The sequence below is a fragment of the Sciurus vulgaris genome (assembly GCF_902686455.1).
Source record: "Sciurus vulgaris genome assembly, chromosome: 7".
NCBI lineage: Eukaryota > Metazoa > Chordata > Mammalia > Rodentia > Sciuridae > Sciurus > Sciurus vulgaris.
In genome coordinates, this window is record NC_136467.1 from 155,862,694 (window position 1) to 155,886,898 (window position 24,205).

Consider the following 24,205-nt stretch of genomic DNA (forward strand, 5'->3'; position numbering starts at 1 on the left):
GTGCCAATTAAAGAAAACAAATGTGTGCCTAGCAGAAGTTTTAGGGATGCCAATTATAATATTGTTCCTTAGATAAAATTGGTGATCTTGGGAGTCTGATATATGTAGATGAAAAAACAGGTACTCAGTAATCAACCAGCATTAGGAAAGAGGACAGGACTGCAGGAAGAGACTTCTATAGTCTCCACATACAACTTATATATGAATCCAAGGAAGGTAAGGAGGGTAGGCCACTGGATAATTCCTGCTTTGGGAAGGGACAACTCTTCCTTTTTTGCTGCAGAAGAAAATCAGTTCTCATGAGTTAAATCACTTTACAATGGGAAAACATAAGCTCCACAAAAAGTGAATAAATTCTCAAAAAGTGATTTATAATGAGCTGATTTCTCATCTCAAACACTTAAATTGTTTTGAATTTTTATTAAAATTTATTTTTTCCCTAGTCCAATTTGGGTCAGCTACCTGAAGTATTCAGACATTTGTTGATTTAGATGGGATCAAGGACAAGCATGAAACCCTCACTTTCTTGAACTTTGTATCCAGCATTTTTGGGGGGGATACCAGCGATTGAACTCAGGGGCACTGTGACAACTGAGTCACATTCCCAGCCCTATTTTTGTATTTTATTTAGAGACAGGGTCTCACAGAGTTGCTTAGCTCCTCCCTTCACAGTCATAATGAAAAACAGACTTGTACTTACTTTAAAATAAACATTATGGGGAGGGGGAAAAAAATCATATAAGAGGTGAAGAAAATGAATAAAATTAGACAAATTTCTGCTGAAGCTAAATTGTAACACATCCCCTCAAACTTTGGATTAGTTGGAAATGTACTGAGTATAAAGGAGTTGTTTTTAAAGGGGTGTGTGTGTGTGTGTGTGTGTGTGTGTGTGTGTGTGTGAGAATGCTGAGGATTTCATTAATCCTATACCTGAACACCTTGTCAAGGTCTCTTCCATATGTCAAACATTACAGATCTTAATCTGCAAAGGGTCGTAAACATTTCACTAACTGATTCTCCCAAATAAAATCAATTTACAGAATTAGTTTTGAACTCATAAAAGTTCCTCTTTCATTTATGGTTTCCACTGAATTGCCCCTGAAATCAACTACTGTTTCAACAATAATCTCAGAGAGATTACTGGCAATTCTCTTTCCCATTTCCTTACAGAAATGAACAATTGAACTCCCAAAATTAACATCCCAAAGAAACCACTATGTTGATTTTTGGGCCTAAAAAAAAGTCTTACTTGAACTGATGAACTATTGTTCCAAACATCTGCTACTGTTGTTCTAATGGAGAAATCCCAAAACAGCCTGTTCCTGCCCATAATATGCAACAGATTTCCTGGATAAGCTCAAAAGAATCAAGCAGTTGAATTCATGAGAAGTCAAGAAGAGGATATAATTAGATTGAAATCAACTGAAAATACAAAGAGATTTTAGATGTTAAACAAAGATGTTGTCTCTTGCAACTGATAATGTGAAAGGTCCCTGACAAACTCAAAGGACAAGATTTCCAAAAATAAAAAATTTAAAAAGGGGGAGAACTATAATCTAGGATTGGAGTTTTGGATCAGTGTTGATAGGATGGGCTACCATGCACAAGGTCTTGCACTGAATTCCCAGCACCAAGACAACGGAGCACAAAAGAGAACACGGAAAAAAAAAAGGATCAAAGCCTTAGTAATCACACTGTACCTTAATATAAAATTCGAGGTCCCTTCTGAGAAGCTGCAACCTTGAGATAGGAACCAATCAACTTAAAGGTATTCTATGCATTTTCCTATTCCAGGCCTATCCGCTTTAAGTCTTGGGTTCTCTTGACACCTGAAATTTAAAATTTCCGAAACCTCCCCTACCCACAACTCTGCCTCTGAAAACTCTAGAAAAGGTCAGGACAACGTTGTAAACATTTATTAAAAAGAATAGTGAAAACTTCATTTAACTACAACTTTCGTGGGTTAAAAATGTGAGGGAACATTTGCAAGAGCATTGCTCAGCTCTTCCACGGAAAAGGTGGGTGGCTCTGAAAAGAGCCTTTGGGTTCGGCTTAGAAATTGTATGTAACAAAATTTACGCCCTCTCCCCGCGGATGCGGCGCGCCAGCTGGATGTCCTTGGGCATGATGGTGACGCGCTTGGCGTGGATGGCGCACAGGTTGGTGTCCTCGAACAGCCCCACCAGGTAGGCCTCGCTCGCCTCCTGCAGCGCCATGACGGCCGAGCTCTGGAAGCGCAGGTCGGTCTTGAAGTCCTGCGCGATCTCGCGCACCAGGCGCTGGAACGGCAGCTTGCGGATCAGCAGCTCGGTGGACTTCTGGTAGCGGCGGATCTCGCGCAGCGCCACGGTGCCGGGCCGGTAGCGGTGCGGCTTCTTGACGCCGCCGGTGGCCGGCGCGCTCTTGCGGGCGGCCTTGGTGGCCAGCTGCTTGCGCGGCGCCTTGCCGCCGGTGGACTTGCGAGCCGTTTGCTTGGTACGAGCCATTACAAACGGAAAGGTACAGATTTAATAGGAAACTGAATGCTTGAGACTGGCTACCTGTGTATATATAAGGAGAGGCACCTTCTGATTGGGCCACGCAGTCTTTACCTTGTAGCTAGCGGCAAAGGTATTGGTGGCGACATTCACTTCCTGATCACATGAACAACCCAAGCGTTTAACCCAATATTAACTTCTTCCTGTTTTCAAGTCTTGCTCCCCTGTACTGTCCTTACAACATTTTTTAAAAAGATGATTTCACTTTTCTCCGCATTAGGACGGCGTATTACTGAACAAAATTGTAAAATATTAGAGCCAGAAACTCTTTCAATCACCTTTTGGAAAAGGCGCGCACATGTAATTTTCAAGACAATTTAGTATCTTTTAGAAAAGTTGCATGTACATAAAAATTCTGTATCTGAGCTTGGGAATTTGTTTAGCAGTACCATAACTTCACTATTTTCATTAATAGCACCCACGATTTCAGTCAAGACCTATGCAAACATATGTAAACACCCTAAATTCGAATTGACATGTAATTTTTTAATCAGTATTAAGTTTGGTTTTAAGGTAACCACTGAAAGTGAAACATTCTATTCCCAATTTTAACAGCCAAGGGCATCATATTGACCAAAGGTGACTGTCTCATGCTGTTGTAAAACAGCATTGGAACTGCGCCTTTATTGCTGTCACGGAATTGACATCTAAATGAAAACGAAACGAGTAATGTGGCTATTTAATTTTGCAAGAAGAGGATTTAACTACCTATAATTTAACTACCTCCAATACTTTTGGACTACTGAAATTTGCTTTTGCAACTTCAAAAAGAATAATTCCTTTTTTCTTTATGTGTTGACCAACAAACTAGATTCAAGATTACGTAAAGTGGAAGCCCTTTGAATGAATACATAAGTGGCTCTGAAAAGAGCCTTTGGTTATGACTGCCTCGAGATGGAACTTTCCAGCTGTTTACTTGCCCTTGGCTTTATGGTGGCTCTCGGTCTTCTTGGGCAGCAGCACGGCCTGGATGTTGGGCAGGACACCACCCTGCGCGATGGTCACGCGGCCCAGCAGCTTGTTGAGCTCCTCGTCGTTGCGGATGGCCAGCTGCAGGTGGCGCGGGATGATGCGCGTCTTCTTGTTGTCGCGGGCCGCGTTGCCCGCCAGCTCCAGGATCTCGGCCGTCAGGTACTCCAGCACCGCCGCCAGGTAGACCGGCGCCCCGGCCCCAACCCGCTCGGAGTAGTTTCCTTTGCGTAGGAGCCGATGCACCCGGCCCACCGGGAACTGCAGCCCGGCTCGAGAAGAGCGAGTCTTGGCCTTGGCGCGCGCCTTGCCTCCCTGCTTTCCGCGCCCAGACATGTTCAATCTCAACAAAACTGTTCAATCAGAAAAAGAAAGACTTGCTTTCAATTTCATGGCAACTGAGAATCTCTTATACTTGTAAACCGGATTATAATTTACGCTTTTTGATTGGTTAACACAATGTGTACACTTTTAACCAATTGGAACGATGGAATAGAATTCCCTTCATTTGCATACGACCCAACTGCTCAGGAAAGTTATCCAATCAAACCGTGACGTTTTAAAATCCGTGTTTGCATAGAACACTACAACTACTACCGTCAACGTGGGAAAGATTCATTTTTTCTCTTTAACCTGAGAACACATCTTTTATCTGTCATGCCTGAGCCAGCAAAATCCGCCCCGGCCCCGAAGAAGGGCTCCAAGAAGGCGGTGACCAAGGCGCAGAAGAAGGACGGCAAGAAGCGCAAGCGCAGCCGCAAGGAGAGCTACTCGGTGTACGTGTACAAGGTGCTGAAGCAGGTGCACCCCGACACCGGCATCTCGTCCAAGGCCATGGGCATCATGAACTCGTTCGTCAACGACATCTTCGAGCGCATCGCGGGCGAGGCGTCGCGCCTGGCGCACTACAACAAGCGCTCGACCATCACGTCGCGGGAGATCCAGACGGCCGTGCGCCTGCTGCTGCCCGGGGAGCTGGCCAAGCACGCCGTGTCCGAGGGCACCAAGGCCGTCACCAAGTACACCAGCTCCAAGTGAGCAAGCTACTTCCTTCAGAAACCAAAGGCTCTTTTCAGAGCCACATATGTCTTCACCCAAAGAGCTGTAATGTGTTTAGCTTTCCAACTTTGAGGCTTGTCATGTGAAAAAAGGATCTAACCATGGTTGTACGGAGGTCAATTTTGCAGTCCGTAGTTATTAGAATATTTTTTATGGGTCTGTAAAAAAATGGCAGTGACAAACCTTTATCCCAAATTACTTCCTTAAGACCGGGAAGACTATTATTATGATTATGATTATTCTTTAAAAAAAGTTCAGAGATGCATTACATTAAAATGTAAAGTAGAATGACCTTTTAAATCAAGGGAATCCTTGCTGTGTAATAGCAAACAACTAGTCAAGATTACCAAGTTATGTTATTTCCATGAAGAAAATACATGAAAACTTACAAGTATTTGAAGAATGAAAGCAAAAGCAGACGAGGTATTCCACACATTTGGCAATGGCAGAAGCCACACGTAAGAGGTAACAGTAAAAAGTTGAATGCTAAGCATAGGACTACAGAGAACAAACCTGGGGGCTGAGACCAGTTACTGATGCCACTGAAAGGGTCACCTTGCCAGAGTTCCCTCTCTCACCTGCCCATTTTCAGCAGCTTATTTTCATAGCCTAGGAAACATCCATCTTAAAACACCACCACCAACAACAAAAACCCTGAATAAATACTTGGATGGAGGGTACAGAGTTGCAGTGCACAGTGTATTCACCATACAGCTATTGTAAAAAGGTGGGAGGATGTAGAAGCAGAGAAATAGATCTAAGTTACTGACACATGGGCTTTCTGTCCACTGCTCACAAGGTAGCTAGTCTCCCCACAGCTTGTGATTCCAGACAGGGAGGGACCCACAAAAAGGGTCATGTCTTTTCCAACCTAATCTTGGAAACATCATGCCAGTATTTTTATTTCATTCTGCTCATCACTGTGTCAACAGCCTCATACGTATCTGTGAAACATCTGTTTCCTGATATTAAGGCTCATATTACACAATTCCCTTGATAGTAGGGAGTTGTGATGTTCCCTAGTGTACAAAATGCAGCAGAAGTGGTCAATGGCATTTTAGGACTCTTTCAAAACTGTTGATTCCCTTTACTACTCACTGCTGTCATTCAAGGTGTCCTGTGTAGAGGCCACTGGGGCAAATAACAGATGTGGTCTGCTGACCTGTGTATCAAAGGGGCAGGGTAAAGTTTTAAAGAACTTTTATCCTATGTATGAATTTACTGATGTCATAGTGGATGATGACAATTTTAGATGGAAACAACAAGATTTGGAGTAAGCAGAAGACTGTATCTTCAACCCCCAAACCCAGCTCTCTCTCACACACACATGCAAACACAGAGGCATTTGGGGCCTGGGACATTAGACATGACATATCAATATTGAAGTTATATATAAAACCATGAGGACGGCTACGAACACATTAAAAGCAATACCTAGAGAGCAAGATGATGGGGAAATAATGGTCTTAAGACAACAGTAGTAGATCCATACTTAAAAGACGCAATATTCATGACAATCTGGGATTAGCATAAAAAACAGGGCAATGAAACAGACGATCTCTACAACTGCACATACTTGGGTAACTGATTCTTCACAAAGGATGAAACAATCAGTTATTGGAATCCCCTTAGCAATAAAAGACATTAGAAGTCTTAATACACACATGCAAAATAACTATGGATTCGTGTTTTGTGCAAAGTAACGTTCTCTTCACCAAAAAAAAAAAAAAAAAAAGAACGGTTGAAGAGTAGAAAAATCTGTTAATTGGGTTGTCTGGGGATGTGAAAATAATTGTTACCAAGCACTAAGAAGTGAAGACAAACGCCATTCTACATACTACAGACTGCAATACTTGAGTCGTGTACAACCATGGTCAGATCTTTTCTGACATGACAAGCCTCAAAGTTGGAAAGCTAAACACATTACAGCTCTTTGGGTGAAGACATATGTGGCTCTGAAAAGAGCCTTTGGTTTCTGAAGGAAGTAGCTTGCTCACTTGGAGCTGGTGTACTTGGTGACGGCCTTGGTGCCCTCGGACACGGCGTGCTTGGCCAGCTCCCCGGGCAGCAGCAGGCGCACGGCCGTCTGGATCTCCCGCGACGTGATGGTCGAGCGCTTGTTGTAGTGCGCCAGGCGCGACGCCTCGCCCGCGATGCGCTCGAAGATGTCGTTGACGAACGAGTTCATGATGCCCATGGCCTTGGACGAGATGCCGGTGTCGGGGTGCACCTGCTTCAGCACCTTGTACACGTACACCGAGTAGCTCTCCTTGCGGCTGCGCTTGCGCTTCTTGCCGTCCTTCTTCTGCGCCTTGGTCACCGCCTTCTTGGAGCCCTTCTTCGGGGCCGGGGCGGATTTCGCTGGCTCAGGCATTTGTTCTGGAACTAATTTCACTAAGAAAAAAAAGAACAGGTGCAAACTGATGGTATTTGTTTGGAACCTGTTCTTTTATAGGGCTTCTATGCAAATAAGGGATTCAAGAACTTTCAGATCTGATTTGAAACTGCACTGGTGACGGAATATATGCAAATTTGATTACATCATATCTCCTTTCTTATTGGCTAAAAAACAAAAGATAATTTTAACCAATCCAAATTCGCGATTTGCAATTCCACCTACGACTATAAGTGGCTTCTTGTCCCTCTCTGTAGGCCATTTTAGACTTGCTTTTTCCGTGATTGTTTCTTGCTCTGTAGCTGCCTAACCATAATGTCTGGACGCGGAAAGCAGGGAGGCAAGGCGCGCGCCAAGGCCAAGACTCGCTCTTCTCGAGCCGGGCTGCAGTTCCCGGTGGGCCGGGTGCATCGGCTCCTACGCAAAGGAAACTACTCCGAGCGGGTCGGGGCCGGCGCGCCGGTCTACCTGGCGGCGGTGCTGGAGTACCTGACGGCCGAGATCCTGGAGCTGGCCGGCAACGCGGCCCGCGACAACAAGAAGACGCGCATCATCCCGCGCCACCTGCAGCTGGCCATCCGCAACGACGAGGAGCTCAACAAGCTGCTGGGCCGCGTGACCATCGCGCAGGGCGGTGTCCTGCCCAACATCCAGGCCGTGCTGCTGCCCAAGAAGACCGAGAGCCACCACAAGGCCAAGGGAAAGTGAGAAGACTGGAAAGCCTGCAGTGACCCTTATTCTCTGAGATCAAAGGCTCTTTTCAGAGCCACCCACTATTTCCTTAAAGTGCTGGAATACGTTATCTAGATGTTTAAACCTGCATGTTTCAAAATTTTTTGAACATTAGCAGACAAGTTTTAAACATTTCAAAGGAAAGAGGTTCATTTTTGACTCTACAATACTGCCTCTTTCAAAAGGCTGTTTTTACTTAGTGCACCATAAAAAACAAATTGTACCCTCTATTCCTATAGAGAAGGGTCTTTGAATGCACAGGAGAATTTGAGGCTTCGGGGCAATTGCAGTTTTGTATCAGTGCAAAAAGACTGAATGTTATGAATGGTGGTGTGAATTAGGTGTACGGTGCATCAGGTTGTTGACATTGTTTTGCCCAGGAGGGGGATGCGTATACATTTAGAGTCAGAGCCTTATTGTTAGAGAGGAAATTAAAAAACCCAAAATACGCACGCAAGAAGAGGGAGAACAAAGAGAAAAGGTGTCCAATAGCATTGCAGGGCGGGCTTTTTGAATTAATAAGAAGAGGGCGCCAATTCCTCATGCTCCCCACCTGGTAGGTTTCATCTAGGATATAAATCTGTGTACTATTTACTCCAAGCATGTACAGTCATACCCAAGGACATCTAGAGTGCTTGCTGCATCTGTTGGAAAGAGAACAATTAAAATCTATCATTTCCTCAGAACTAAAAAGTTCTTCAGAGGCATCCCTGTTTTGACGTGAAAGCTTGTAACATTTGCCGATTTTACCTCCTGTGGTGGGAAAAAATTTTTTTAAAATTACATGAAATTTTACAAACTGCAATGATAAATATATACATTGGTTTTCTAGGATGGGCTCCTGTTTATGAGTCCACAATGTGATGGTGTGCAAATATATTTAGGAAATCTACATTTTTTACTTTGGAAGATTTCTCTTTCAAATTAGCTGAATTTGAAGATGAATGCTCAGTGATGTGTGTGATGGTTTCTAAGCAATAATTATTAAAGAAAGGTTTCTATTGCTGACAAGAAGGCATTGCACCTGACATCTTTACATACAATGGAAAAAAATACGTAACATGTACAATAATTTCAAATCATTATGGTTAATAACTGTGGAAATCAGAGGGACATAATTCTTGATAGACCTAGAAACTTCGGCATATGCCACAGAAAACTAACAAGCAAGTACTTCTATTTTTCATAAGGAAAAAAAGTGGTCTTTTATATCGTTATTTTATGACAGTTATCAAGGTGTAAAATTTAAAATAATAAGGCAATACATAATGAATAGAGATTTTTTTTTTTTAGGGGGTTGTATATTTGAGTTATTTTGTACTGCACACAGATAAGTTTGCACTATAATGGGCAAAAATCACTACAGTCATCAATATCCTACACGTTAACAATTAAATGCACAGATATGGGACCATAATAAACAGTCAAACAGAAGCACATTCCACCAGAAGACTTTTAAACCCTTAGGAAGGCCTTTTGGCCTATGCACTCATATGACAATGAAAGGAAATGCAATCCATCTCTTTGCCTTAATCCCATGGTTTGATTATTTCTAAAAAGGGTTCACAGTTGTTCCCAATGGATCAGTCCTTACATTCACATATTTAATGAGCCACTCCTGCTGAGAAACCTGATTCCTAGTTTCACTTTCATCTTCCCATCACATTCTTACCACTGATGTCTTCACATAATCTTCAGAAAAACTGTTCCCATATTGAGAATGTGAAAGGATCAGTACAAATTTGAACACCTCTTATTGTCAGTTAATTCACATGATACTTCTTGATTTTTTTTGGGGGGGGGGGAGGGGGCAGGAAAAGCTGCAGAGTCTCTCATATGCTAGACACTACCACTGAACAACACTCCCAGCCCCGTCAACTATTTTAAAACTGTAAAACCATGACTTAGAAAATATAAAATGAACAGGTAGCAAAGAACTAAATTTAACTATGAATGGTATATAATCTCAGAATAATTAAGAAGATGAAATGTTTTATAGCCTTTTTTTTTTTTTCAATGCTGGGGATATAACCCAGGGCCTTGTGCTTGGCAAGGCAAACACTCCACCAACTGAGCTATATCCCTGCCCATATACCCATTTTTACAAAGAACTTTTTAAGATTGCAGAACTTCATCAAAACAAAATCGATTACTGTTCAAAATTCCATCAATCTTTGCAGTTACATCTATTCCTCTAAATAGAAATGTGCATTACTACCAGATAAAATCCAGTATATAATAAGTAACTTCACTATTTGATTTTTTTCAATCTATAGTAAATAGAAAAATGAGGAAAGTCATTTTCCTGCAACTCTTATGTGGCCTTTAACATTTTTATGATACTGAACATCATGGCACCTTCATTTATTTACTTACTTTCAAGATTAATATATTTTTTTTTCACACTGAATCTTTACTAGAAAAAAAAAATAAGATGGAGCACCTGCAATACAGATTTCTATGGATCCTCATGGTATATATAGCACCTTGATATCCTTGCTATGCTCATTCAGTACACAGCACAATATTTAAATTTTCATTCTTTCTAGACTCCAGAGAAATTGACTTGGTTTTCTTATCTCATTCTTGGCCATTATCAGGCTTTCAGGAATACTACAAAGTTTCAGGCATTGTTTGTTTGTTTGTTTGTTTGTTTCTTCAAATGCCTTTGTACTTCCAAAAGGACAACTTCTTCTAACCAACAGAACATACAATATAATGGACATATTAAACTTTCACAGACACCAATTGTTTAAAGAATCAGTTTTGGATGATCTCCCTCAAAAAAATACTTTCAAGGGGAAAAGCACAGAATTCCAAGTACACTCCAACTGTGAATACACTTCCTTTGAAAAATTCAAATATTAATAATTTATGTGGTTGTCAATTTTCCTTGCCTTGATGAGTAATGGTATATTTGACAAACTTCACTTTTACCACATGAGTAATTTTTGTTTCATTGTCTTCACTCCAGTCAAATTAAATCTCATAGAAATATATTTAACATCCATTGTTATTGAAGTCAGTGCTATCAAAATTTCATCAGAAATCCAAACACTGGGGGAAACAAAGAATCGTGACAGTACTGCCTGTGAAATATACTACAAAAAGCAACAAAAATAATGATCCTAAATAACTGAAATTTTTACCAGACAAATGTGTAAATTAAAATTTCCAGCAACTACATTTTAAAAACTGAAAATAAACAAGTGAACTTATTTAATTTTATCTAGCACAAAATATAATTGCAACATGTAATCAACATAAAAATATTTCAGACTATTTTTTGCCAGATCCTCCACATTTGGTGTATATTTTCCTCAACTGATATTTACATTTTATTGGAAATAACTTTGTATCAGACTTGAAACTTTACAATCAGAAATTAATTTCATGTGAGTTGCTCAAACATATATTTTCCAGTCACTGGAGAACCCGTTTTTAAATTAAACTGCATTAAAAATCCAGTCCTCTGAAGTAACAACCACATTTAAAATGTTACAAGGACTTCTATTTTATCAGACAGCGCAGAGCATAGGGGGAATTTAAAGGTGAGGAGGTCGTGATGAAAAGCGACTAGATAAACTTAAATGTAATCACGTACATTTCACAATGACTTATTAAAACAAAAATTTTACACACAGAGATGAGAATTATAATAGCAACAAAAGGCCCAGGTTGCAAAACAGTATGGGCAGAGGTTCAAGCCACTGCAGGGAAGTTCATCTGTGGGCCCGAAGACTCCTGTTCTTACCAGGTGGATCTCAGTCTGTCCTCACTCCTAGCGCATTCTACCAATGCTCTAACCCTGCCACTGTACTTCAGAGCGCACACATCCTTTAGAATGGGAGAGAAGCAACCAAATCATGCATCTTGGGGATGCGTTTTAAATGCAAGACCAAGTATATTTCAGAAAATTCATCCACAATCCTAAGAAACTCAAATTTGCAAGATATGTGCGAATTTGGTAGGTGCCTTCGATCCTGTGGGTACCCCGAAATGTGTAAACCGCCCTAAAAGATGACTGAAATCAGGGAACAAGAAGGAAAACACTGCAGTCTTTGTCTTCCCCTCCCTCTGCCTAAGGGTTTTCAGAGGCACTTGTGGGCGGTGACTACTGGCTTTGGAACTCTCCTCTGATTCTTTCCCGCCCTCCTCTGTGGTTTTCAATAAGGTCCGCCTTAGAATTATAAATATAAGATTTACGTTCGGCTGGATCGTACATCGGTGTGCTTTTACCATGTCTGGTCGCGGCAAAGGAGGCAAAGGCCTGGGCAAGGGCGGCGCCAAGCGCCACCGCAAGGTGCTGCGCGACAACATCCAGGGCATCACCAAGCCCGCCATCCGCCGCCTGGCCCGCCGCGGCGGCGTCAAGCGCATCTCCGGCCTCATCTACGAGGAGACGCGCGGGGTGCTCAAGGTCTTCCTGGAGAACGTGATCCGCGACGCCGTCACCTACACGGAGCACGCCAAGCGCAAGACGGTCACGGCCATGGACGTGGTCTACGCGCTCAAGCGCCAGGGCCGCACGCTCTACGGCTTCGGAGGCTGAGCTTCACTATCCACTTCCCGGAATAAGCTTCCGTCAAAGGCCCTTTTCAGGGCCACCTATTTTTTCACTATGAAGAGCTAGTAAACTACTTTTTTTGGTCTGCAATTGGAAACACCTGTGGTTCACAGCGCCCATTTCCTGCCTTTTGGTATGTTTGGCGATACACCTAAAACTTAAAACCTGTCCGTTTAAAACTCACATCGCTATTTTCTCATTGTTATGAGCAATGGTTTTCGGGAGTGATTCCCTGGCCAATCAGTCTCAGAATGGAATTAGTCCATAGGTGACCCAATATCGTTGGACTTATGAGAATACCAGTAGAAAGTTCAGGTTAACCTGTGGAGTTCCACGGTTTAGGGAACGTGGAGCTTACCTCCCCTAACATTCAAGAGTTAGATCTGAATGGCCTAGATTATTCATCCACAGGTTGTTTCATGTTGGCTCCGTGCTATTATATAATACAGGCAACAGCTTTGATTTCATCTTTTTTTGGGTTTTTTTATCACCTATAAAAGCAGAAAGGGAACAATACATACCATTTTTTTAGGTACTAGGCCATAGAATAAGTTTAATGCAGTGTAATCAGTACCGGAAAATTTTTAAAATATTCCCAGAGAAGAACCAGGTAGTTTGTCTTCTGTGTCATGGTTTTGAAGGGCAGCAGAATATGCATCCCAAAATATGCCATTTGGGTACAAAATTGTTTACAATAAATTTGGACACACACACAAGGATTATTTAGAATAAATTTGGAAACACACACACACACAAAAGTGTTAGGCACCCTGACCTCACCTCTAGTTTTAAACTTCCGTATGAAAGATGCCCTCCCTATGCCAGAATGATGGTATCATTCCTGTCACCAGAGCTGGACAGGCCTGCTGAAGAGAAATCTGTACAAACAAACCTTATTGAACTAACACTGAACATCCAAAGTACTGTTCCACCATTAACAGTCTTAGCACAAACCTCCTTGTCATGTCTTCGCAATTTTCTATCCTGTCAAGTTCAATATTTAAGCATTTAATTCTACCTGCACCTATGGGTCTTGATTTTAATGAGGCCTCCCATGTCATGTAATAAATGTGTATCTTTCTCTTGACAACCCTTCATTACATGGACTTCAGCCATGAAAAGAGGAGTTTAAAAATAAAATGGGTTTCTCTGGGGGTTTTTTTTGTTTTTTGTTTTTGTTTTTGTTTTTGTTTGTTTTGTTTTGTTTTTGTTTTCCTTTTCTTTTTTCTCCTGTCCTAGTTTTCACAAGAGGTCACTGGCAGCAGCCCATCTACAGACACCTAAAGGCTTCCTGGTGCCCTTCATCTCACCTCTAAACCAGATTCCTGCCTACAGGCTAATTGAACCAATCACATTACCTTGGACTGGATGCAATCCTACAGGCAAACTTCTTTTTGTTCTTAGGATGCCTTTTATTTTTTCTGACGGTACTGAAATGGAGTAATTCTTAAGGTGGCCTCTACCCTTGAATGTGAACATAACCTATGATTTTTATGTAATGGAAGACTTCCATTTAAAAAAAAATACTAACCTATCGTGAACATTCTGTTTCAATAATATGCCACCATTTATACATATATATCAAGTATCAAGTTAAGGACGAGTGCAGACATCTGTCATGGCTTGGTGGTTTATTCTAATAGAAAGTATTTCATCCTTGGCATGTGCTCAAATGTAATTTATCAAGGTCATTTCACTTTGACCAGCAGAAAAACAAATGGTCAACATTCCAGACATGAGCCATATGCCACCAATGGATTTCCATTCACATCGTTGTGTGCTCTGTGGATGCAGAACACAGCCCTTGCTCCATATTATTCAAGATGACCTAAATCCAAGTAAACTACACACACAGATATGGTGTTTCTTGCTTGTTTAGAACAGGTCTAATCTGAAAACAATATATAAATATTTACAAAGTGCAGTAGAAATATCTTAATATGGCAACTCAATATGCAGAAGTGAGTGGCTCTGATAAAATTACTTGGTGAGATGTAAAAGAAAAACAAAAACAAAACAATTATTTGTAGCTGGTAAACTTGGAGACAACTTTAAATACCCTGTATTTGGTAAAGTCCCCTGGCAGTAGTAGGTACACAGACATTTGACCCTCCTTAGAGGTGATGGGTGAGCACTTCTCATAAAGTGCCAGGAGGTGTCTAGGCCAACGTACTCTCAAACACATTCAGGATGCCCATGACCTTGTACTGAATGCCACAATCAGGGTGGACCTGTTTCAGCACCTTATATACCTACATGGAATAATAGTCCTTTCTGTAGGGTTTTGTTTTTTATTTGGGGTGCACTGCAATCCTTCCTCTATGTCTTAGCTGCAGACGTTTTGGAAACTGGTCTGGGCTTTGCAAACTGGCATTACAAGAAATCAGTAGGACGGACAAATGAAGTTCCACTAACAGGCACTCAAACTTCTCTTACATAGCAGTCATATGCAAACCTGAACTTCCAAGTCTACACTCTGCATGAACCAAATTAGCCGGTAGACTGAGTAGGTAAATTAGGAATTTCAAATCTGCTTTCTTTTAATTGGCTGAAAAACGAATTTGCTGGGAACACAACAAGCTGGTTTTCTGTCATATCATAATTTTATGTACTAAGAATTTTTCCCAGTTAATGTCCTTTTTGAAAAGAAATACCTGCTGTGGCATTTGAATGTGAAAAACCAAAGAAAGACATTCTGTTATCTGCATGGATCCAGTTCTGACAGCTCCGCTGATGTCCTAAATTGTGTAGGACACCTCAGGCCTCTCCAGCAGGAATCCTAAGAGCCTGCGTCCCTGCTGCCTAGACACGAGGAGCCTTGCCATGATCACCTTGTCACGGTCAGTGCCGATGTCAAAGGGCCATGATCTCAGGAGTGGGGCTCGTGCTGCGTGTACCTGTGGGAGACGAAATTCTTCACATTGAAACCGAACATCATAGAAGACTATGCCTAAGCGGCTTAGGTACTTGTAGTAAATATGATGGAACTAAGACTCAGAGAAAGATACGTAAACAGTAAATAATGGGTTTGGGGTTTTTGTGCTTTTTGGTTTTTTTAAACCGGTGCTGCATTGAACCCAGAGTCTTCGCGCATGGTAGGTAAGCACCGTGCCACTCGCTGACACTTTTAAATAGGAGGATAAGGAGGCCCGAATGCAACAGAAATGAAGGGAAAAAGCAGTGTCTCTGAAAACTGGAATTCTAAAGCAATTTATTGTTTTGTGGAGCCAAACAATAAAAGTTCAAGACCACTGTTACGTGATTGTTTATCTGTAGTGCTAGAGGATGTGACGCATTTTCAAAGAAATTGGCTGTTTAGAAAATGATTTTTAAGGGGTATTTAACTAAAATTACCGATCGAAACCTGCACTGAAAGGATGAACCCGGCGTGAACTGCTTCGAGCACTTCCGGAATGCGGCATTGTCCACAACCCAATCGGGGCGGTGCGGTTCTACAAAGGAGGAAGCCCGCAGAACTTCGGTCTCAGACGCGCTGGCCGTAGGCCCCAGCCAGATCCCAGCAGACGGCTCGCAAGTCCACCGGCGGCAAGGCGCCACGCAAGCAGCTGGCCACCAAGGCCGCCCGCAAGAGCGCGCCGGCCACCGGCGGCGTCAAGAAGCCGCACCGCTACCGGCCCGGCACCGTGGCGCTGCGCGAGATCCGCCGCTACCAGAAGTCCACCGAGCTGCTGATCCGCAAGCTGCCGTTCCAGCGCCTGGTGCGCGAGATCGCGCAGGACTTCAAGACCGACCTGCGCTTCCAGAGCTCGGCCGTCAGGGCGCTGCAGGAGGCGAGCGAGGCCTACCTGGTGGGGCTGTTCGAGGACACCAACCTGTGCGCCATCCACGCCAAGCGCGTCACCATCATGCCCAAGGACATCCAGCTGGCGCGCCGCATCCGCGGGGAGAGGGCGTAAATTATTTTCCGAGTGCTTGTCTAGACTCGGGCCCTTTTCAGGGCCAACTACTTTCTTAATGGAACCTGCTGTAGTACTTGCAAAAGGAATTGACTACATATAACCGGGAGCTGAGTTTGCACTGCCTAAAGGTTCTGGACGTCTTTTGAAATGCAATTAATAATGCGTATGCATGTGTGCTTTTTTTACCCTTTTAAACCAAGAGCTTTCTCTGGTGTTGCTGGTTTTCTGCCCTGGTTATAAAAACACAAATTTAGCTTGGGCTTTCTGATTGATAGAGACTTATTTTGGCCAACTTTTTTTTCTGCCTTTTTGCACTCCACAGCATTTTAAATTCTTGCTTCCCCTCAGAATTCTGGCTTGATTTTGGATGTAGTCCAGCCTGCCAATTCTCTTGGTTTGCAATATTCGTTATATCACAAAGCCCTTTATTCGGGTCTTATGGAAAAAAAACTTATGTCTAAACTGGTTCTGAAGGAATGTAGGAATACTGTTCTGAGACAGGCAGGCTAATTGGAAAATTCAGGATGAGATCTCATGTTCCAGTCCAACCTACGCAACTTTATGAGACCCTGTCTCAAAAATATATATTCTTCAAATAAGGTAGGAGGGCTGGAGATGTAGCTTGTGGTAGAGAACTCGCTGGGTTGAATGCCCACTATCACAGTAAATAAATATTTTAAAATAAAGTGTTATTAAGATATGCTATTGGGTGGAAAAATCAGTATTGGCAATATTCTAGAGATACACAGGCAAAGTTAATCATGGTAAATACTGGCAGTTTTATAAAACACATTTATAATCATGAAAAGTCTGCCATACATTAAGATTGGGGTGCTGTGAATGCAAGGCATTTGAATATCTTTGGAAGAAACATTAACAGTCCATACTTAAAATACTAGAGTCTTAGATATTTATAATACAGTGACCCCTACCATGTTGGAAGTCCATGTTTGAATGCCTTTATGCTATATATTTGTTCAACTGTCTGTCAATTTGGAGGCATGAGGACCTAGTTGGCACAGAAAACATGCCATCAAATCCACTAAAACACCTAACAAGGCCCTTTGCCTAAAACAATCCCTCAGAAAACATTTTAATCAAATTAACATTTAAAATAAAAGATTATTGAGCAATCAAAATTACCATTGAGTGCTTTCCTGCTTATAAGAAAATTAAATAGGGCTTATGTAATTTCAATGTATACTTTTGTTAAACTAAATAAGAATAATGAACATTTATTGGGTGTTTTCAATGTGCCAGAAGTCATGCATCATTGCATGAAATCTTCAAAAATATGAGTTCAACAGTTCGCTACTAGCTTATACAAATAATGACAATTATACAAGTACTAAAATGAAGAGAAAACTAAGAAAATTTCAGATAAGTGGTAAAACCAACACTTTCCATTAAGAATTTCAATTTTTAAAACAGCATCAGCATAATTATCGTCAGTTCCCTAAGGTTAATTGGAAAATACAGGATGAGCTCTCACCTGGAAACACTGTCAAAGGAAGATTGGCATGTTTTCATTGGCAGAATTTTAATTATTTCATATTGCATATTTTAAAATAAATGCATGAGTTTTGAAAATAACAGGTTTCTATGTAAGTATGAAGTTCTGTTGTGTCATAATATAGAAAACTGTCCCAAAATGTAACTGATGCATGCACATAAAAATATAACATTGGCAGGTTTTAGATTTTATGTCAAAAACCAACAGTGCCTAATATGTCATTAATACTCTAAATGTGTTAGGTACATACATATACACACACACAAGGAATTGTACATTTTTAATTTTAAAAGGCTTACACAAATACAGTAGTGGTTAATAGCAGATGGTTTTCAAATGAATTGTGATTTTGCTTGGGGAATATCACAAATTCGAGTCATAATATTTTACACGTACCTGTTGGAACATTATACTACATTATACTATATCCATTCCAGGGCCTTCTGTAAGTACTGTTGTAGCATAGAAAGCAATACCCCAAAGTGATGGTTTCAAAACCAAAATTTCTTCCTGACCTTCAACTGTCCTCTTGTCTTTTGTTCCCTCTCCTCCCCCACCCCCAGGAAGTCACTGAAACTAGATTCTCTTCACCAATGGAATAAAAACTAGAACCACTTTTCCCTAAAGCAAAGCCATGAAGCTTAAAAATACCATTCTGATTTCCCCTCACCTTTCTTTGTCTTGGTTCTGGCCATTATGAACTTCTCTAACCTGCTTTGTGTGATAGTGGATCACAAGATTTTTCCTAAGATTTCACCAAGTTCAGAAGGATCCCTGCTCCTCAACAAGGGGGAAGTCTTGTCCCACGGAGAGGTCAGGAAGAATCTGGATAAGCCTTGCTGGGTTTCCCCACGTACTCTATTATCATTAAATCATACCCTTTGTCCATTTATATTTCTACATGTCTGTCCATGCTTTAAATAGTTTACCTTATGTTTTGGAACTTCATTCTGAAAATTCCTATGTCATGTAAACTATGATCCAATAAATTAATTATCTTTCGTATTTACCTATCTTTGTCATTGTGGTATCAATAATGACTGTGATGGACAACAAAAGATATCACACCTTTCTTCCCCTACAGTACATGTAATTTAAAAAACAAACAGCCAGACAGTGGTGCACGCGTGTCATCCCAGTGATTCTGGAGGCTGAGACAGGAGAACTGTAAATTCAAGGCCCACCTCAGCAAATTATCAAGACTCTACCTCAAAATAAAAAATAAAAAGGACTAGAGATATAGGTCAGTGGTAAATTCACCTGGGTTCAAACTCCAGTATCACTGAAAAAAGGGAAAAAAAGACAGAAAAAGAAATATGTAATCTGAATGACCAGTAGCTTTGACTTATGGAAATAATAGGTAAAACTCAAGACAATTCAATTCAGAAATTTTATTTCATTAATTTTCCATATATTTCCTGCCTCATTAGCCCCCCAAAACTATTACTATTTTACATCTGGAGATTTTTACTGCATATACCAAAATATTTTTTGTTTCTTTGTTGTTATTGTTGTTGTTGTCCTTTGTTTATTTTTGTAGTAACCCTAACCCCAAAATCTTGGAATAGTTTACATTAGAAGAGAAGCAGAGAATCAGGCCATGAATAAAAGTGTCATAAAAAACAAGAGAATTATAGTACTCTTAGTTTCTTGTATTAAAAAAAAAAAAAAAAAAAAAAAAAAAAAAAAAACACTTAATTGTTTAACTTCTGGAAAAAATTTAACCCATTTGATGGCCTTTTTGAGACTCAGTCAATTTAAAATAGAAACACAAAGCAGAGGAAAACAAAACAAAGATTAATGCCCTAGAATGTGGTAATGAAAGAATAGTCACATTAAATTTTTTCTGTTGATAATCATGGTACCCAACTATTCAATTTTCACAAGAGAACATAGAGAAAGATTGTTTTCCTTTAATTTTTTTAACGGGATTTCTCTTTTTTCCAATCTGATCTTAAACTTAACCTCCTCGTGACCCCATTTTCCAAATAACTGGAATTAAAGGCATAACTTACCATTCTACCTGGTAACCAGATTTTTTTTCATGGAGACAGAGCTTGAGATGGAATTGGAAGTATTAGAAAGTCTCTCCCAGTAAAGAATAGAGGGACTCACAGGTGAGCACAGCTGGGGGCCAAGGGATAATCTAATTGGAGTGGTTAGGAGGGCACTTTGGTCTGAGCAGAAGATACTCGACGACCACACTTTGACTTGAACAAAAGGCAGCTAGGAGCCAGTGATCATTTCATCAAGTACACTTTGGATTTCTTTTTTCCCATAAGCAACCAGAATTTAGGAATTGGAGCAGGAGAAACTAGAGTAAAGAAACTAGGAAACAATGAAATCATCCCATCTGTGTGAAGATTCTTCTTTTCTTTCTTTTTTCTTTTTTCGACACTGGGGATCAAACTCAGGGCCTTGTGTTTGTGAGGCAAGCACTCTACCAGCTGAGCTATCTCCCCAGCCCTGTGTGAAGATCAAGAGAAAATGTGGGGAAAAAATTTAAGAGACACTGAGAAAACTTTAAAAATTACCTTGACTTAATGACCAACAGGAAGGATAATCAAGGCCTCCACAGTTATTATATACTAACTTTGCCTCTCCATAGTTAAAGAAACCGGCAGTTACTAAGCAGAAGAGAGGAAGTGCTGACTTCAGAATGGCCCTAAAAATCATTTTGTCAGACTTCCAACACATTCATCAGAGTCCTCCGTCATCTAAGGTAATATCAAAATTATCAAAACACCCCTCATGCCTTCCATACTAAGACTAGTTTGGTCTTCTGTACGCATCAATTCTAAGATGCTCCTTGTAGCCAACTTAAACTCCTACTGAAACGTTGGGAAATGGAAGAAGACATAATCAGGTTCTCGCTACCTTACAAACAAGAGACTTTCCAAGACCTAGGAATAGGACACAAATTGGCATAAATCAAAGGTCATGTTGAATTGCTTCAGTTGCATTCCAAATGGATTGTGACTCGAATAATTTCCAATGAACCTATAATAGAAATATGTGAACTTACTTTTTTCTCAGCTTAAACAGTATAAGAAAAACAGAAACAAAAAATTTTACTCTTTCTGTCATAGATGGTGATCAGAGAAAGAATGACAGTAGGGTTACAGAACTTGTCAGACCCAGGTCCATTTCATTTACTGACAACAAATGTTCCCTTATGGTGATTACTTCCATCTAAGCCACAATTTTCTTAACTTTCAAACAAGAATTTTAACTCTACCTAATATCAGTGCACTATAGTAAAACCCAAGGGAAGCAACTACGGAGTTCTTTATAAACCTTGATGAACCAGAGATCTGTTATACCTGTTTTCACTGCCTTCATTGAATATGACATCCCATCTTCATATTTGAATATTGACCTCCCAGATCTCGTCCTGCATATCATTAGCACTTGATGTTTCAATCTCTTATTTTCCAAGATATTTGCTTTTTACTATTTCACAGTCTCCATTGATTCAAATCTCAACCAAGCCACTGTCATAAAAGGACAGGGATTTTTAACTTTCTTCTGAAAAAAGAAATTATATGATGCAGACTGGGTTTAAAAAAAAAAAAAAAAAAAAAAAAAAGGTTAACTCCAGATTCAAAATAATAGATACACTTTATATCCTTACCTTTTAATTGAGAAGTTTAAATAGATTGTCAAGTTTAATAAAGTATTCACAAATATGGGAATATAAACAATAAGACTAAGAGGGCATTTTAATCATGAGAAGTTTGTGAGATTTAGTCCCGCCAATTTAACAACATTCTGGACCTGCTACAGAATGTTGCTGGGCATAGTGGCAGACGCCTATAAACCCTGTAGCTTGAAAGGCTGAGGCAGGAGGATCACTAGTTCAAAGCCAGCCAAAGCAACTTAGCAAGGCACTAAGGAATGTAGCCAGATCCTATCTCAGAATAAAATATAAAAAGGGCTGGGAATGTTCCTCAGTGGGTAAGCACCCCTGGGTTCAATCCCCAGTATGACTACTATAATAGCAATAATAATAATAATAAATACAGAATGAGAATTAGTGACTTTAACCATCAAAACTTTAATGTTTGATAACATATCAAATTATAAAGTCTAGCATCAGGCAAAACACCGATGTGAGCTTGAAGAACTCAAAATGAATGCAAGCCAGTACCTGCTACAACTGTGAAATGACATGAAAATATTTACGATTAACAATGTTGAAAATGTCACAGGTACTTCAAGATCCACTATTATCTATATTCATAATTGAAGGAATTAGTAAAATGCACCCAGGGTTTGTAAAAATAATGTAGCTGCTCCCTACTAGAAGCACAAAAACATCTATGGCATACTGGTATTGACAGGTTTTATAAGTGAATTTTCTAAAAGTTTTAAAGCATAGGAATAAAACAGAAATGGACCATCCAGATCAACTCATCTCCCTACAGCCTATTTTCTGGATGCGTGAAGACCACAGCAGCAATTCCAAACTGTACCACCTGCTCAAAGGTTTCTGCTGTATTGCTCTCCTATTTCCTTGTCTACTAACCTAATAAACTATCCCTGGCTTCCTAGATTCTCAACGACCAGTGAGGAAGCAATCTAGGAACGAAAAGAGTAGATTCGGAACAAGAGATGCTCTTTATTATTTCTACTAAACTTTAGCATCACTATGGGTGCAATAATTGATGATATAAACAAAATGACCACACTAAGCAGTCTTTAGAATTTCATCTTTACCTCAGGTTCTTCCACAGACCCCTAGTTTACATGCACCAAGTAGATTCTAGACCTCATTGGTGCACTTTCCATTGCGCGCCCAGGCATGACAAAATTCACGTTCTGATTGGATAAATCTCGGAACAGCCCAGCAACACAAAAAGAAAACCAACTTCTACGCGACTGCCACACTACTTTCTCTTATTGCTTTCTGAACAAACCTGGGTGCGAGGGACAAAACAGGGCTGAAGCCTAGGGTTCCTGGTCCCGCATGACGCTTGCATTCCTGCTGGGAGCAGACCCTATCGCTTGCCAGAGCCCTTGGTAGCGGCGCTCGATACCCTCACCAGGCGTCCTCGATCCGTGGAAACAAATTCCGTCTAGCAGCGAAGCTACAAGATGTTACAAGACCATAAACATCACCGATTTGGCGAAAAGCACAGGCTATTAAGTGCACAACTCAGCGCACACAAAAGCCCTCATTAGCACTGCAAACAGGCTGCACCATCTTGGAAATCTAGCCATGCGCGCTTGCGCACGCGCCATGCGTATTGGCCAAAGGACTAAATAGCCAATCACACGGCAAGGCGGGAACTCAAAATTCAATTGCAGATTTGAAGTTAATATCAAAATTAAACACATTGCTAACAAAGTTCAAATCAACTCAGCTCTTTTCAGTGAGATCTGTGGGTGGCTCTGAAAAGAGCCGTTGAGACTTTTAAAGCAGGACGTCCCGCTCCAATCTTACTTCTTCCTGGGGGCCGCCTTCTTGGCCTTTGAAACCTTGGGCTTAGCCGTCTTGGGTTTGGCTGCCTTCGGCTTGGGGGCTTTAGCCTTAGATGGACTCTTGGCAGCCTTCTTTGGCTTGGCCGCTTTCACCTTCTTAGGGCTCTTGGCCACCTTCTTGGCCCCTGCAGGTGCCGCGGGCTTCTTGGCCTTTTTCGGCGTCTTCTTGGCGGTCTTCTTCGGGGTGGCCGTGCCTGTCGCCTTCTTAGGCTTTTTCGCAGCTCCAGCAGGCTTCTTGGCCTTGGCAGCGCCCGCCTTTTTAGCTTTGGGCTTGGCCTCCCCGGAGGCCGCCTTCTTGTTGAGCTTGAAGGAGCCAGAGGCGCCGGTGCCCTTGGTCTGCACCAGGGTGCCCTTGCTCACCAGGCTCTTGAGGCCCAGCTTGATGCGGCTGTTGTTCTTCTCCACGTCGTAGCCTGCGGCCGCCAGCGCCTTCTTGAGCGCGGCCAGGGACACTCCGCTGCGCTCCTTGGAGGCGGCCACCGCCTTGGTGATGAGCTCGGACACCGGGGGCCCAGACGCCTTGCGCTTTCCAGCGGCGGCGCCAGCTTTTTTCGCCTTCTTCTTCACAGGTGTTTTCTCCGCAGGTGCGGGCGCGGCAGGAGCAACGGGAGCGGTCTCTGACATGTTCCTGTCTAGCCAGAAAAAGCTAAAAGTAAGCTCAAACTGTCAGAACGGCGAGTGCCGGGCGCCGGCGGCTGGGGTTTATATAGAGAGAAGCTGCGTGGTGATTGGTTCCCAGTGCCGTGCGCCGCGCAGTGGAGAGGGTTCCTCCGCTCTGCCGGGCAGCTGTGTTTGTTGCCCCTCAAAAAAGAATAAAAATAAAAGAAACCTGGGCACGAAACAATTAGGGATTTGGGGGAAACGGATCCCAGAGGTTTCAGCCTTCATTCCTGCCTTATTTTCTACGAGTACTTTCAAAACCGACACCATGAAACTTTCCTGATTCCCCCAACTCTCTTTCTAACTTCACTCAAATTGAGACAACTTTCAGGTTTTCCTCAAAAATACTATTTCTCCCGGCTTCATTTG

General features: G+C 41.5%; 8 protein-coding genes across 8 annotated transcripts; 4 read left to right on the forward strand and 4 right to left on the reverse strand.

Moving 5' to 3' along the window:
• Positions 1–1,492: 1,492 nt before the first annotated feature.
• LOC306666091 (histone H3.2) lies at positions 1,493–2,687 on the reverse strand. Its single transcript, XM_079147926.1, has one exon. It carries the CDS (start codon positions 2,484–2,486, stop codon positions 2,076–2,078), a length of 411 nt encoding a protein of 136 aa, XP_079004052.1. The 5' UTR covers positions 2,487–2,687; the 3' UTR covers positions 1,493–2,075.
• A 640-nt stretch (positions 2,688–3,327) lies between these two features.
• On the reverse strand, positions 3,328–3,889 carry LOC306666092 (histone H2A type 1-B). Its single transcript, XM_079147927.1, has one exon. The coding sequence runs from the start codon at positions 3,840–3,842 to the stop codon at positions 3,450–3,452; it is 393 nt and encodes a 130-aa protein (XP_079004053.1). The 5' UTR covers positions 3,843–3,889; the 3' UTR covers positions 3,328–3,449.
• A 236-nt stretch (positions 3,890–4,125) lies between these two features.
• LOC306666093 (histone H2B type 1-C/E/F/G/I) lies at positions 4,126–4,590 on the forward strand. The gene has a single exon (XM_079147928.1). It carries the CDS (start codon positions 4,164–4,166, stop codon positions 4,542–4,544), a length of 381 nt encoding a protein of 126 aa, XP_079004054.1. The 5' UTR covers positions 4,126–4,163; the 3' UTR covers positions 4,545–4,590.
• A 1,919-nt stretch (positions 4,591–6,509) lies between these two features.
• On the reverse strand, positions 6,510–6,972 carry LOC306665342 (histone H2B type 1-C/E/F/G/I). The gene has a single exon (XM_079146745.1). The coding sequence runs from the start codon at positions 6,937–6,939 to the stop codon at positions 6,559–6,561; it is 381 nt and encodes a 126-aa protein (XP_079002871.1). The 5' UTR covers positions 6,940–6,972; the 3' UTR covers positions 6,510–6,558.
• A 262-nt stretch (positions 6,973–7,234) lies between these two features.
• On the forward strand, positions 7,235–7,769 carry LOC306665517 (histone H2A type 1-B). Its single transcript, XM_079147105.1, has one exon. The coding sequence runs from the start codon at positions 7,276–7,278 to the stop codon at positions 7,666–7,668; it is 393 nt and encodes a 130-aa protein (XP_079003231.1). The 5' UTR covers positions 7,235–7,275; the 3' UTR covers positions 7,669–7,769.
• A 4,146-nt stretch (positions 7,770–11,915) lies between these two features.
• On the forward strand, positions 11,916–12,292 carry LOC306665836 (histone H4). Its single transcript, XM_079147444.1, has one exon. The coding sequence runs from the start codon at positions 11,933–11,935 to the stop codon at positions 12,242–12,244; it is 312 nt and encodes a 103-aa protein (XP_079003570.1). The 5' UTR covers positions 11,916–11,932; the 3' UTR covers positions 12,245–12,292.
• Positions 12,293–15,351: 3,059 nt separating this feature from the next.
• LOC306665814 (histone H3.2-like) lies at positions 15,352–20,733 on the forward strand (the record flags this gene model as incomplete). Its single annotated transcript, XM_079147414.1, has 2 exons — positions 15,352–15,358; positions 15,770–20,733. The coding sequence occupies 2 exons, from the start codon at positions 15,352–15,354 to the stop codon at positions 16,174–16,176; spliced, it is 414 nt and encodes a 137-aa protein (XP_079003540.1). The 3' UTR covers positions 16,177–20,733.
• Positions 20,734–21,729: 996 nt separating this feature from the next.
• Positions 21,730–23,855, reverse strand: LOC306665132 (histone H1.3-like). The gene has a single exon (XM_079146412.1). The coding sequence runs from the start codon at positions 23,798–23,800 to the stop codon at positions 23,135–23,137; it is 666 nt and encodes a 221-aa protein (XP_079002538.1). The 5' UTR covers positions 23,801–23,855; the 3' UTR covers positions 21,730–23,134.
• Between the last annotated feature and the right edge of the window lie 350 nt (positions 23,856–24,205).